Here is a 16,501-nt window from a genome sequence, read left to right on the forward strand (position 1 = left end):
TCGAGTTATTTTATAAAGCATCGAACGGCGATAGTATATAGGGTACACTTGGTACCGGAATTCGGATAAGTCAAGGTTTAATCCGGGTCATTCGGACAAGTTGACCCTAGGAAAGAAATATTATTTTTGTTAATAAAAACGCAAGTGTGCCAGGTTTTATATATAATGATTGAACACTGGCGACGGTTACCAGCACGAACAGAACAAAGGGCTGGTGGTGAAAAAATAAAATCATCCCCGAGGGGAAGCAATCATCTGAAGGCACGGAGACAAGCAGGTGCAAAGGAAAGGTGATACGTTAACACACCTTCCAGAAACACGATCGACGATTCCTATATATGTATACTTGTCCCATTATGCTTTCGTTTTCTCGCCAGTTCGCGTATAAAATTAACATTATCCTCGCTTCCAGGAGTGGTTGCATTTTTTTCCGTGCAGCTGTGTCGCGATACATTGTCGTGGACTAATGCATGAATTATAATAATTAGGGATAAGAGCCAATATATTTTGAATTTCAATACTTTCGCTCGAAAAAATCCATTGAAAAATGAATTTTAATTATTTCTATTCCGTGTAACTGTGATTGATATTCCACGAAAGTGATGAAGAAATGTAAAATACTGATCTGATCCCGTCCCTAATTACAATTATGAAAACAGCAACCACATCTTCCAAGAAAAGAAAAATCAACATAGAAATAGAAAAAAAAAGGTGAAACGTAAAAATGGAGAATCGTTTTAACGAGCCTATTGGCTCTTTTAAATAATTCATACGAGTCCGTCAGACGAGCCGTAAATTTTCAATACTAATTCCCGCGAACATTACAAACCGCGAGCCTCGCCAGCGACAAAATAGAATGAAGAGGAAAAATATGCATTATACGGGTACAATGGTTGTCTAAGGAACGAACATGATGAATGAAAGAGTCAAACGATGGTCCCGAAGTCGGTAACGTCCAAGGATCCATCCTCATGGTCGTTTTGCTTTCTCTCTTCTCTACCTCCTCCTCCCTGCCCCCGCTCGTTCGCCCCCTTTGACGCAGTTGCAGCTTTGATATTCCTGCCAGAATATCCCACTTATAGTTAGTGCATAAGCCCTTGCATCTCTGCTGCACTCTTCCCTCTCCGTTTCCCACCCCTTTGCGTCGCGACGCGTGTCTCTCTCGCACTACCTCATTTACCTCGTCGTTCGAACTTTCTCCCTCGCCTTTCCAGATTTCACATCCTCTCTGTCGCTGCTCGCGTCGACACACGATTTTCTCATCGTTTCTCACCGTGTCTCTTTGTCCCGTCTGCGCGCGTTAAACGCTTTGAAACGCGCGCGTTTCATTCGCGGCACTCACCGTTTAGAGGATAACGCGTCTAGGATGTTCGCGACGATACACGGAATCATCCGGTCAAGGCTCCGGTTTTCTATCGTTTCGCACGATGATTACATCCGATCTCGCGTAATTGCGTTCCATCCGCGAAAGCGTTATTCCGTCGACGAACGTAGGCGGTGCAGAACCGCGAAAGAATCGGACACGGTTGATCGTTGACGAGGCGAGGTTGATCGGAAGGAGAAGTAGGCAAAGGAAAGGGTGAAAGGCATAAAATTGGTACGGGGGCAAACGGTGGAGAGGAATTTTCAGGGGTCCCGAAACGATGGAGGTCCTCGATCGGAGCAACGCCCACTTTTTCACTGTTCCAATTAGGCGGGAACCGTTGCGTACGTTTTATTTGGTAGTTGATTGGTGTCGAGCGGACAGTAGTGGGAATTAATGAAGACCGTTAGGGATAGGATATGCCGAACAGTTATTGGTCCTCTCGGATAATTTCGACGGACGTTCGCGAATTTTACAGGCGTTTAGTCGTCCGAGCAATTAGTACCGCCGACACGATCGACCGGCAAAACGGATCCGTGATACGCGCCCGACACGGAAATTACAAACAGCCAACACCGATCGATGCTACCGGAGAAATTTCAGAAAAGTAATTAAAGCTAGATTGCTAATAAAAAAGTAAAAAAAAAATATATATATATATGGTTAACCGTGAAAGAAATAATAGAAAGGGAAATTTAGTGAATTTTGAGACTGAAGTACCTACTGTAGTAATTGATTGATTAACGAGTCAAAATTGACTCTGACTCTGTATCGAAGTATTAAACACTGATATACGTGTATATCGAGTAGAGAAAGAAAAACGTGTCCTAAGTAAGCCCCCGATATTCATAGACGCACAGGTTTCAAGTTCGAAGGGGTCACTAGAGACTGTCCATACATATTCATGCGGAGTATTTACCTAAGGCCAGAAAAGAACTGTTAAGAACCAAGGCAACGTATCGCATTAATACGAGGGTCCTCGGAGATCCTACGAATACGTAGGTATATGCAAATGACACCGTTCCCGCCGGGGAAACCTTTAAATCACACATCGAGGCTACCAATAACACGTCGACGATCGTAATACAAGACAGCCTTTATGCTTAGTGGCAGCACGAAAACTTTCGTTCTCGAGTTAAAAGGATCGCGGTTTTAAGTACCGTAACATGCAATAACAGCCTTTCATCGGTTATAATTCCTGCCGGGATTAAAATAACAAATAGACGAGAACGACACGTGTATGTAACCGGTAATACAAGCTCCGTCTACGATGATTATTTTCGAAGAATACTATTTAAGTAATCCATTTGATACGCTGCTTTTTATTAACTTAATAATTCAGTTATATTATTTATATCATAAATTGAAATTAATGTCCATGTAAAGAAAGAAAAAGGAAATCTGTTAAGTAGAGTTGAACAGTCTGCATGGAAAGATACGCGAACAAATTACAGTCATGGGATTTCAGAGATCTCTGGTTATTTAAATTTCCCTGCTCGCTTCCCACCGTTCCGCTTATCTCCGTCGTTCCTTAAAGGAGCGAGGAGAAACGAAAAAGGGAGGTACAAAGCGAGCGAATCTTTTCCTTCAAAACGAAAGATCCGGCAAATTTATACATCACAATTCAGCGCGCATCCAGGCCATTAACGCGTCGACGACCGAGGAACATGACGGCCATGGTACATCAACCTCCGTGAGGAAAGCGAGCTGGCCCGGTCGAAATTACCAAAAAGGAGCCACGCCGTGCTTTTATCGCGAGTAATTCGGGCCACGATCGTACGTATACGGTGTCTAATAAATTCGTGAATGGCCGGGCTGCGACTGAAATGTCCTATACACCCACGCTCGTCACGCACATCGGAACAAGGAAAGGGGGATACGTACGGTGTTTGTGTGCGCGTGCCTCGATTCCGAGGTTGTTGGCGTTGCTTGCGCGTTTAGGGTGGGTATATACCGAGCCGACGAACCGACGAACCGACATGGGGGCACCGAGAGAGAGCGGATATTATCGCCAAACGTTAATTTGGTCGAGGCCCGGCCTACCTTCCAATTTTCGAGCCCTTACACGCCCACTTACGAGATTGTCCGTTAATGCTCCGAAACGTCGGGACGCGTTTTCGACGCCCGCGTTTTACCGCCACGAAGAACTTTACTGGCTCCACGTATGGACCGATGTATACCTCCTTCAATCCTTTACCCTTAACGTCACACGGAAGAATATGCGGTAGAATGCAAATAATTCTTGGAAATTTATTAAAGAAACGAAGAAATTCGACTCTGATAACGATCCCCGTTGCAGATCCGCACATTCGATAACGTATCAATCTGATAACTCGTTAAACAGATCTCTGCGAAACAAAATGTAACGATGCGAAAAAAAAGAACGATACTTCTGGTTAAGCTTTTTAAGAAAACAGGAAAATCGTATTTCAACGGTATCTTAACATTCCCCTGGTTGAAAGCGCGCACGCATCACACGCCCGCGCCTAATTTATGTAACGCAGAACAAATATACTCGCGGTCGGCTTGTACGTACGTACGTCGGGGCAAAGAAAATAAATAGCTGGCGAAACAAGTGGAGCATCCAGAGTGTGAAGCAAGAAAATAGTCCGCGCGCCGATTCGTAGACCCGAAATAGGGCGGTGTGAACAGCAGGAGACTTTACTGTACACCGTAGAATCCGACGTGAAGGACCGATGTATCGGCAGTGTGCGAGCGTTGTTGGTAAGAACCGGTTATATAGGAACCGTCCTCCACCTTCTGCACCTTCTTCTTCTGCTTCTTCTACCTTTTCTTCTTCTTCTTCTCCTTCTTCTTTACTTTCCTTTCTACTCATTCGCCGACCTTTCGTTCCATCCTTGCCAAGTATCAAGCAAGCTACATAATACAGGTAAACCTGTATATACAAGCTCACCTGTATTGGTAGACGGCTGTGTTAGAGAGCGTATATACACTTACGTGGGGTCCCGACACCATGGGCGCCTGCCTATCTGACATTGGGTGCCTACGAGGGCGAGTCCGACGTTGTTTCTTTCTGTTTTTGGTTTTTTTTTTTTTTTCTTCTCTCCCTTTCCTGACCTGGCTACCAACGGAGCCGGAGGGAACCGTGTGTACTCCTTACGAGGACCCTCCGGGGGCGGCGGAATTTCGCGAATGTTTCACGGATACCCTCGTTTCCGAAACGAACGGTACGCGGAAACGCGAGAATCTATTGTGCCCGACCAAAGATATCCCGCTGAGAATGAAACGCGCGGCTGTTAATGTGCCTCTCGTTCCTGGTGTTGATGGTCGTGAATTAATTTCTTACATAGAGAGAAAAAGAATGCGAACAGTGTTGATCACCGGGGAGAAGAATGAACGTGGCAAAGCGTGAATTAGAATTGAATGAGGAATGAGTTTGAATGGAATTGCAAATTTAGTGGCAAATTATTAAGTTTCTTTTTGATTATCTGTTTTCACTTTGAACGATTTTTGAGACTAAAATGTATCTTAATTTTATTTTAATTTTGTGCTAATGGATGCTGTTTTTTTCTGTTACAGATTTCGAATAGACAACACGGATCACATAATAGACGTGAACAAGAACAATGCGGCGTTCGAGTACGATCAAGTGAACATAATATGTCCCGTGTACCAACCTGGAACGTATGACAAGGAGACCGAAAAGTACATCGTTTACAACGTAAGTATACTTTATATTCGATTGCAATGAGAAAAATTTGAAATCTTTTTTGCCTACGAAACTTTGTCACGAGCCCGGGTGTATATACTTGGATCAGATAAATCGAGTTACACGAATGTCACCCATTATAAGAAGTAAAAAATTGTCAAAGGGAGTCCTGCGCTGTTTAGACAGCTGCCGCTACTCGAAACTCGTTCGTTAACTCTCTCTCGGACCCCCAAGAACGACTTCCGTTTCGTAACCAAGTTTTGACACCGCTCTGCCCTCCGGGGGTTGTCCGAAAATTATTTCATCCCCTTTGAAAGATATTCATGAACGAATATTAACATCCTTCCGAACGATCGTAACATGTGCGTCCTCGAAAAAAAAAAAAAAAGAATCTTCTTCTTAAATCAAATCGTTGCTAACGTCGAGGAAAGTTCCCCTATTCTTTCGCTTTTATCGTAGATTCGAATGTCGTTGGCTGAAGCAAACGCAAGCAGCCACGAATCATCGCCGAGATCTAATCACCGTGTCTCAATGTCCTTCCCTCTTGCTATCGTTTTGATAGCGCCTGGCGATTCAACCTAACAATAGATATTTTTCCCCCCCCTTGTTGACCGTATCTTACAGGGGACGAGTCGAGAAACAAGAATCAGCTCTTTCCAGCGGCTATAACTTACAAAGGGACGTGGAAAAACTTTGTAGTGATTCAGCGATTAGTAGCCTTTATGAAACTTCTCGGTCTATACTCTGCTGTTCCGTTATAATCACTTCTAATTTTTAATAAAATATATAAATGAGCAGGATGCTCGTAAGGACAGTAATTAAAAATAATAACTATCCCTTTCACTCGAAACAAAAACGCAGAACAGAGATTTCTTTGTGATAAAGCGATTAGGTTAATAGAACGATTCATTCGTTAGAGAAGTTTATAATTATCGTGTGATTCACAGGTATCCAAAGAAGAATACGAAACATGTCGGATAACGAATCCGATTCCGCGGGTGATAGCGGTCTGCGATAAACCGTACAAGACAATGTACATCACGATCACCTTCAGGCCGTTTACACCGCAGCCTGGAGGCCTAGAGTTCCTTCCAGGACACGATTACTACTTCATTAGCACCTCCTCCAAAGAGGACCTGCACTTGCGCGTCGGTGGACGATGCGCCAGTGACAACATGAAGGTTGTCTTCAAGGTGTGCTGTGGCAACGACGCTGACACCTCCTCCTCGTCCGCAACATCCCGCAACAACTGTGAGTATTCCTTCTTTCCTGACACGTGTCAGCTCGGATATGAGCGTGTTTATTCGAACGCGGACTACTCGTTCGTAAATCTACAGTGGTAGAATTAGTCGAGGTAATCTGAAAATGAACTCGACGAAGAATAACAAGGTTTATTCGTGGAACTAAAACATTTGGATTAGCTACGATAATAGAGGTAAACCGTTCTGTAAATTGTCAGAATTGAAGAAAATCCCCTGTTTTACTATAAGAGGAACGATTTCGCGCGTAAGGGCTATTCTAATAGACCGATTATCATAATCTGAAATTATAGACGTCGTCTACGGGTAGAATGTACCGCCTTTTCATTCCCCGTGTAAATCATGTTTAAAGCCTTCACGGTATCGCGTCGTACAGGTTCACGGTGACTCGTCGAACAGCAAAGAAACGAACGGTGGAGGGACCGCGTCATAAATTCATTATCCTGTAATCAGTTACAAAGAGGAGCCAGTCACGTAACAACAGACGGTCTGCGTCGCTTTTCTGAACTCGTTCGACGATGTTTGGGACGTTCGTTCCTCGAACCAGCAGACTGCTCCTCCCCTCTTAAATAATCCCTATCAATTATAATTCCTACTCGTGCACCATTTGTTGCGGTTAGGGGGACCAACACTGTCCCAGAGCGCACAATAAATTCCACTATTTCACTCTAGCCTGGCCTCTCCCTAATTCGTTCCAACCGTCCTCCCAACACCTCCTTTTCTGCCTTCTGCCACCGGGGCCGACTATCGCCACAGACGATTCATGCGCCGTAATGACTAGCTATTTCGCAGACCCGAGAACTCTGAACTCTTCGGGGTCGAACATTCAAGATTCCACGGGACTCATCGGCCTCGAAATCCTCCCGCCTAGCCTGACGTTGCCACTATCCTCCGGTATACACGATTACTATCAGCTGCCGCGAACAGCGAGAAATGTTAATCTCGCGGAAAATTTCTAAGGATCATCCTCTTGCTCGCCACGGCCATAGACGTTCGCGATGGCAATTAATCGGGGAAAACGCGAAATTAATCAAAGATTGTATTTTACAATCAACCCTCGAAGGTTATAAATTTCGAGTCTATGATGCTTAATTTTTTTTTTTCTTTTAATGAAAGGATGAGTTTCTGTTTTAACAATTTTTGCTGCTCTTCTATTCGCCATCCCTGGTGCATCCTGATCGTGAATTTTTACGACACGACATTTACAGTTACATCTGTAACGGTCGGTACGCGCGGTTCTATTATTCCGCGACGAGCAACATGCGAACGTGATCGACGGTCAGATTAAATAAAATTTTACGGCCGCAATCATAACCGCGTCTATTTCGATAGGAATAACGTTTTATCGTGAGCCAGTCTCGTGCTGTACATTGATAATTGAAATCGACGTCGATTCCGACGGGGTCCGTTTATGGTCGCCGGTCGGCTCCGCGATTTTCACGCGTTGCGAAATTACGCAAAACCGGCGTGGCGCGCTTTCGCCGGCGAGGCTAAAATCGAAGCCGCGTAGCAACGTTATCCTAAATCAGCCGACTGGAATCGTTGTCGAGCGGGCCGCGTAACAACAGTAATCGAGGCACGATGGAAATCGCTCACGGCTCGTGGACGAGCGCAAAAATCACCCTCTGATTACACGCTAAAATTCAATAGTTGCGACAACGTGGCGATCTGAGCGCAGGTCGAAAACCTCGCGAACCGTCAAGAAAGTAGCGAGAGGAGAAAGTTAACGGTTGAAAAGGAGGCTCGAACCCGTCGCTCGGAAGGTATTGATAATATAAAAATATTATTTATACCTACTTTTTCGTTGTTGCAGCCGTGACCGTGACAAGCAGCACCGTGCCAAGCAGCAGCTCGACCAGCACCGCAGTTTTGGGTGGAGGAATCGCTGGACTGCCACCCCCGCAACCACCGAGCGTCCTCCAGGGCGGAGATCGATCCTACCCAGGGGGCAACATTCATCATCATCAACCGGCCACGGCGGCGCCGACCCTGCCCCACGCGCACCCTCCGGCCATCTACCCCGTGCATCCGCATCAGCCTCCGATTCACAATGGACCGCCGTCCTCCTCGTCGCCCAAGACCTCGATCGGCCAGAAGAAGAAGAACAGTACGTATACGTACACCGCACCACTGCCTCTTGCCACCTGCTCTCTTTGCCGCGAAACAAGTTTCTTGATGCTCCTCGCGCCACCATTATCTCGGCCAATGATTCTTTCTTCCTTTCTTTACACTCCTTCCTTTATTTAGCTTCGCGCCACCTTCTCTCTTGTCGTCGGGTACCGTCGAAATTAATCGTTTGAGAAAATGGGTGTCTCGTTTGATCGACGTTCGATTAGATCTTCATCCGTGAAAATGGTGTCGAATGGAGCACTGGAAGTGAAAAAGTTTCGAACATTTCATAGTCGTCTTCACTTTTTTCAATTGAATTGTGTACTTTGTTATGCGACAATCGAAGCATTTTCTATTCTTTACAAAGAAATATTAAGGGACTTGGGTCGAGAATTGATCAATTCAAAAGATATCTTAAGAAGAGATTTAGATTTCTCCGATTTAAAAATTTTTTTTGGAATTTGATCCTTTCCTTGAGATCAAATCCTGCGTCTTCTTATTCTCTACAAAAAATTATTAAGGTAATTGGGTCGAAAATTAAATAGTTAAAAAGATATCTTAGGGAGAGACCGCTCGTCTCTCCCTGTCTCTCCCTAAGATATCTTTCTAACTATTTAATTTTCAACTCAAGTACCTTAATACTTTCTTATAGAGAATTAAAAAACGCAACAATTGATGTATAGCAATGTACATAATTCAAAAAAAAAAAATTGTTCAATGACCGTCATTGTTTCCGTTTTCAATATTAAATTCCAAAATATCCCAATGAAGCGGTACTTCTTAAACACCGACATTTTAACGCGAATTCAGCTCGGTACTTCGTACATGAAATTACTCTGTATGGTTAAAGGTGTCTTTAATCGTTGCCTCCTTTTTGGCGGACTGGTAATTATTACTTCGTATCGAAATTACTGTTGCATAAAATTAAGATAAACCACTCGTCCCCGACGACTTTGCTGCTCGTTATCTTTGTGTAAATCGTTTTTTCGGGACGACGAATTACCAGGTTATATCGGGAGTTCGTTATTAGCACCGCGTAATTGATATTTCTCCTTTTCGAGAGAAACAAGTTGAACATAGTCGTACGAATCCCTTTCGCAACATCCATGATGGTTAGACACGAAGCAAAACGGAACGTCGTCGATGCTCTCCAATCATTATTTTACCGTTACGTAGTTGAACGTGATGCTCCATTGCGTGCCAAACAATCATTTTACGTAATTCATTCGGCTTATCATTTCACTCGCATTAAGTCGGATAAAGTAAATAACGAGCAAATAAATTTTAATGAGCTTTCAAATTATATCGTGTACCTCCTACCTTGTTCTATTTATTACAAGCCGATGCATCGTATAAATTACAGAGGATAGGATTATTAAATCAATCACTGACTGAATGTATGTGAAAAGTTCGAAGGCAACGTCCTGTAGAATCTTTACACGCGGTTTCTTAATTCTTCGTTCAAAATTTTCAAATAGAAATGAATTCAACGTATAAAATTGAAATGGTTCGTGGTGTACCACCATGCTGCGAATCGTAATAACAATTTAGGATTCCAATGGTAATCGAAATCGTTCATGGAAATTCACAGTTTCGTTCGTGGACCAGGTTCCGCTTTGTTTGCGCAACAAAGCTTACAGAGAAAGAAAAAGTTCACAGTGAAACTACTCACCTATGCACCAGACTTTGGATTGAAATTGCAGCTTCCGCTCCGATATGTCTGCGTTTCCGGCTCTATAATGAAGCAACTTTTTCTACCCGCTTCCTAGCAGTTCCATAGCGTTCCGAAATGCTTAACAGGGATGCGTTTCCCACAAAGTAAACGTGTTTGTTGATTAAAGAAGCTTTAGCAAAATTATTAGTATTACATTAACAATGTATTGAATAATAAAGGAGGTTCGTTTAGGGGTGGAAAGAGGGTTGCGTCTCGTTCCTGCTGTACGAGTCTCTCCACTGTTTATATTATTCTTTCTCCCGTAAATTGATAAATAACGAACGTTTTTAATTGTTAACAGAGGAATATTCGGACCACCCGAACGAAGTTGTGAAGAACGAAGAACTGACGTACAACGGTGGGAGTTCCAGCCGCGTTCACAATTGTTACAGCCAACTGGTGGTTGTGTTGACGGCAAGCTTCCTGATCAGCACGATTCTGCCACAGTTATTGCGGTGAAGCGACCACACTATCGACGAGAACGTATATCCCATACGTCGAAACCCCTTTTTCTGTGATTATCCTACGTTTAATTAATTTCTTGAGGCACGCGCGCCCTTTGCGCGGCCGCCCCTCGATCGTGAAAAATAAAACGCGCACGATTTATGGTCGGACTGCCTCGAGAGAAAGAGATGAAGAAAAGGATGGTTTTTTAGGGAAAGAACGAAAGAATGGTGAAAAGAGAAAGAGAAATGAATAAAAGAAAGAAGAAAACACACAGGGGAGCGTCAAGAGAAGAGAGACACGCACGACACACGAGCAGCAACGCCATATTAACTATTCGAAATGGAAGCACGAAGACGTAGGTAGTAAGATTTACGAAGAAAGACGAAACGCTACTACTAGACACTATTATAGTATGCCCACTATTATCACTACTATAAATGGTAGTCGTATTGGTTGTCCTTCTTATCATTACGCTAATTCTAGGTATTTATTCGAAATACGAGCGAAGTCGTGAACAGCGTGTTAACTATCCTCGAACGTGATACACGCTAAGATAAACATCCGTCAGTGAAACGCGAAAAGACTTCTCCTCGATGATGATTTTTAAGGAGAACCTTCATTGTATCACGCAAACCACTTCGATGTTGAACGAACGGTCCTCTGTCACGAATACCACGATCTCTTTGCACGAATCGCAATTAAGATCGTTAAAGGGTTAAAAAAAAAAGAAAATCGGTTGTTCGAGTCAGATTCGTTATTAGACACGAAAAGTCTCCGATACGAATTTCCTTACGAATGTGTTTCACTTGGAAGCCTTTTTCTTTGTTACACTTTCATTATCGTGTCCATGTCATAATTGAGGATTAATTATTGACAGTAGCGCCGCTAGTCAAATCGAGATAACGACGAATTACGATTGTTTGAAAAAAGTAGCGCCATTAGTTGAATCCAGATTTATCGAACGACATCTGACAGAGAACCATTCGCCCCACCCCCGTGAATCGCGAGCAGGATAATTAACAGGCGTGTAAATAAATTCCTAATGAATATGTACAAGTGGCTCTTGCCTGGTGGCAAGGTTTAAGAGAGTGCCGTAATACTAGGTAAAAATCTTCTATATGCTAGACGGGAAGGATGTGTGAAAGAGTGTGACGTGCGTGAGTGTGTTAACGAGATGCGTGTACAACACTGAACACGAGGATCGTCCATTTGGATAGTGAGTGTCAGAGAGAACTGTGCAAACGTGCGACGAGCTTTTTCGAGTTCCAGGCGACGGTTTTCCAGAACCGTGACACATTTCACTTACCACGTGAAGTCTCGTCGACGAGTGATTCCCTCGCTTCGATCGAGTTTCCTTGGAATGAAAAACGAAAGCATGAGAGACTGATCGCTGGGCGAGAGAGAAGTAAGATTTTTGTATCATAGTTGTACCATACCGAACTCTATCTATAGATCTGTATTATATTTATTATCCGCTATCATTACGCTACGAATAATCACACTCGATATTCTCTATATTTACTAGTAAAGAAAAAAAAAATATCAAATTTAATAGCGAATAAATTTGCGTATTCGGCGGGGTAAAAAAGAAAAATGAAAGAGAAAGAAAACGACAACGTGCAAAATGAATTTCACCCTGTCACCATCGGATCCGTTCATTCTGATTTTCCGTTACTCTTTAATTATCCACGCGTTATATCGCCTCCGAGCGCGCACCGCGATTCTAAATCAATTTGGCCGTGCGATCGTCGATTCCATTGTATCGTCACTTCGGTTCTCCCAATGTCCTTTCGTTTTTGATACTATATTTATTGTACACCGCCGCGCAGACTTAGTTTCTATACGCGTATCGACGAACATACGCGCAATGCGAATCGCATTTATTTGTAAAGCGTTACAGGATTACATGTATACATGCACACTGGCCACGATCGTTACACGCGATCCGTCGTGCGCCTCTTTCAAGCCCCGTTCCAAACTTAAGGATCGTTGATTTTTCGTGACGGCGAATCGCCGTTTGATCCAGGCGATCCAACGATCACGCGATCACCATCACGAGTCCGGAATCGCTACCGAATACAAATACTGCCATATTTACAGTTAACGTCGATTATCTCTGATTTAATCGGTCGAGACACGACGTCGTGCGACACACGCACCTGTCGTCCTCCGAAATCGTCCTTTCACGGTACATTTCTTTCCCGTCGACGCCATCTCGTTCGACGTCCGATCAACGAGCACAGTATCGTTGCACAATCGTTACCGGACTTCTTATCGACTCGTGAACGGCGAGATACGGACGGGGCTTGAGGATGGATGAAAGAGGACGGAGGAAATGACCGTTTCGCCGTTGGTCACGGAACAGATACGACAACTAGAGTAACGAGCTATTTGTAAATATATACGAGTATGCGAAGAGGATAGATTTATCGCATAATGCCAGAGCAAGCGAATGCGTATAAATAGAAATGAAATGAAACCCCAATTCCGAATCGTAGGTAATAAAAGATGAAATGTATTCCGAAGGCTGCTCGATAAAAACCGACTCGTTTTCGTCATTATTCATTGATGGTTTATCGTCCTTAATATAATACGCGACAACCAATTTCAAATAATAAAAAAAAAAAAATATATATATATATATGAAAAGTCAATGACCACGATCAGCCGAGAGTGTTGATGAAAACGGCGGAAACTAAATGCGTGTATAATGTTATCCATTACAGTATTGTAAGCCTAAGTATTACATGCCTCCGATCCACGTCTGTTTGTCTGTCTGTCCGTTCGTCTGTCTACAAGTTTGTACTTTTACCCATGTGTTTAACCGCAATAGCCAGTTTGTAATCGTAAGGGCCGATCGATGACGAAAGCAGTCACGATACTCTCGTTTTTGTTTCACCATTCATAGCGATTCTTCTTATTCTATATTACGAAGTTTCATTTAGTTTCTCTTCTAGTCGTTTTCGTTCACACGTGGAATTGTTTGACCCTCGACAACCCGCAAATCGACACCCAATGACAATCACCCGAATATTTGTAAAGAGAGAGAAAAAAAAAAAAAAAAACAGAAAAAAAATGAATCGAGTCTGTCAACGTAGATCCGTTGTTTATAGCGATCAAGAGACCTCTTAGATCTTTATTATCCTCCACCGGTAGTTATTCGCGCGATATATTGTACAAAATGTTTTTTCATACAACTTCGAAGTTCGGTTTGCGGGTCTGAGAGGGTGGTCACTTCGTAAATGGGACGCAATTGTACGATGCGTTTACGTTATCTCGATCGTTCGTCGATACGGAACAGATTCGAATCGTGAATGTGTTGTCGGAAAGACTGCTGATATATCGGTCGACTTGATAGCGAATTTAATCAGAGCAAGCAAATCAGCCCGTAACCGATAACATAAATGCAATAGCAATGCAGAAAAGTTACATAGATCCAATGTGAATGGTACTTCATTCTTACGGACGATAGGTAAATAACAGTATAACAGTAATATAGACTTCGAACTATCGATAGAAAATAGACAAGGTCACTCACTGCAATTTATATTTTATTTTTTCTTTCCTTCTTTCTTCATTTTCTTATTTTTTTTCTTTTTTCTTCTCTTTTCGTTTTCGTTACAACCGATTCCAAAGCACCGTATCCTTATCCGATCACGAACACACGCGAAACGCTGCTCCTCGAGAGTTATTTTTATAACCGCAAACAGGGACACGCATCGTCCATTGATATTTAAATGGAGAAAAAAAAAGAAAGATATATTGTGTAGATACCATACGTTAGAGAATTAAAGATACAGCGTTATAATTGTAATTTGCCGATAAAAGGATCAATTATATCTAGCGAGTTTCAAATCGATCTACAAAACGAGGCGCAGCTTTCGCGTTCAATTATCCCAAAGACATCCGAATACCTTCGCCCAACGATTTTTCATCGTTCGTTTTTTCGCTATTTCATTGTGTTATCCTCTCGTGTGCGTGTTTAAGAACAATGTCAATGGTTAATTAATTCTCCTTGACGAACTCTACAGCACGTACTCTTGTTGCGTACGGAAAAAGGAAAACAGGACTTGTTCCTCTCTTCTCGAGACAGAGGGTTTAAGGAGTTTAAAGGGGAGAAGAAGAAAAACAGAATCCATTGATTATATTTACCGCGTCGAATCAACACCGCCGCGGATTTATAAATGGGATCGAGATGATTTCGTAGGTACGTCGTTGTAAATATAAAAAAAAAAAAGGATTACGATCAATAACGATAACACGATGAAATTTATATTAAATACATAGCAAGTAACGAGGATAGGTTTCTAATAACAATTTATTATAAAATAAAAAAAAAAATGAATGTACGTTGATGTCTAAGATTTTTAACAAGATGGAAAAAAAACACAAAGTGGTTATTATTAAAACTATGATTATTACTCATAATCGAGAACACAAGTACTAATTAAACGAGAGCGTTTCAATGCAGAACCACACTTTTTAGCCAGGTCATGAATTCTCTCACGTTGCATATATTAATTTTGTAACAGGTACAATTACATGACACAAATGATCACGGTCACGGAAAGCATACGAAAGGCGCCATGTTTATAATAAAACACCCCCTTTCTTTCATCCTCTTGAATACCTTGTATTTGCATAGAAATTAAACACGAAAAGTATCAAAAATGACATCATAATTTACTTTTATCATAAATTAGGGATTGGCAGACTAGGGTTCCTTTTCTATTTTCGTATAGACTGCGAATTGAGAATAATTTTTGGATTTTTAAATAATGAGACCAAGAATTAACACGAAGAAGAACCGAGTTGGTAGCTTCATCCTTACCAAAATGGCAGCTGAAGTAACGAACCGGAAGTGGTACCAGCAAGAATCGTGGTTCCACGAATTATCAATAAGTACAGAATGATTTCAATTTTTCAGTTTCTTGATTAACAAAATTTGATAGCTCGAAAAAGATAAGTTTCTTTATCCTTATCAAAATGGCAGCTGAAGTAACGAACCGGAAGTGGTACCAGCAAGAATCCTGGTTCCACGAATTATCAATAAGTACAGAATAATTTCAATTTTTCAATTTCTTGATTAACAAAATTTGATAGCTCAAAAAAGATAAGTTTCTTTATCCTTATCAAAATGGCAGCTGAAGTAACGAACCGGAAGTGGTACCAGCAAGAATCCTAGTTCCACGAATTATCAATAAGTACAGAATGATTTCAATTTTTCAATTTCTTGATTAACAAAATTTGATAGCTCGAAAATGATAAGTTTCTCAACCCCTGGTGATCTGAATTTTTATTTTCACATAAACATAGCGTGATCCACGTATGGTATCCGTGATCGTGATCCCTATAGATTGCGTGTGCTCACCAAGTATGCACGTTCAGTACAGTACAGTCGTTCATTACAAAGCATTAAAAATACAATACAAAGTAGTGTAGTGTTCATAATGGTAGTCCACTTGTAGCGAAATAGTATTTAAAACAGTCCAAGCAGACAAAAAACCGGAAAAAACACATAATCGACAAAAAAAAAAGAATGAAATGATAACAGGTAACCGTAACACAGTAAACGTGAATCAACTTTCATGAAGTACATGCAAGACACGCACACTCATCATACACTCGAGCACATATGCTCGCTCTATCTCTCTATCTCTCTCACACATACATACACGTACACATGATATGTGGTACCGCGATAAACGCGACTCTACGAGCAACAAAAAGGAATATGTATTTAAATGTACACACATAGAGGTAAAAGAAAAGGCGACGAAGTGGCGGGATTTCGTCCACGCAAACGAAAAACGCACGTGCGTGAATTCACTCGCAGGAAAAATGTAAAAGACGTGAGATCACGACGCCTGGACGGCAGATTCGTCCGCGTCCCATCATTTATATAGCTATTATTGTATTATGTATGTCGATATACGGTC

The 16,501-nt window shown here is 42.1% G+C and overlaps 1 protein-coding gene across 1 annotated transcript in view; it reads left to right on the top strand.

The window, feature by feature from the left end:
* Ephrin (ephrin) overlaps positions 1–16,107 on the top strand; it is a 46,417-nt gene extending 30,310 nt beyond the window's left edge. The window contains exons 2-5 of the mRNA XM_034315257.2: positions 4,904–5,045; positions 5,981–6,284; positions 8,106–8,399; positions 10,417–16,107. Of these exons, the coding sequence (XP_034171148.1) occupies positions 4,904–5,045; positions 5,981–6,284; positions 8,106–8,399; positions 10,417–10,574 (898 nt within the window). The 3' untranslated portion in view covers positions 10,575–16,107. The remainder of the gene's footprint in view (positions 1–4,903; positions 5,046–5,980; positions 6,285–8,105; positions 8,400–10,416) is intronic.
* Positions 16,108–16,501: the final 394 nt, after the last annotated feature.

This window comes from Osmia lignaria, chromosome 15 (assembly GCF_051020975.1).
Source record: "Osmia lignaria lignaria isolate PbOS001 chromosome 15, iyOsmLign1, whole genome shotgun sequence".
Classification (NCBI taxonomy): domain Eukaryota; kingdom Metazoa; phylum Arthropoda; class Insecta; order Hymenoptera; family Megachilidae; genus Osmia; species Osmia lignaria.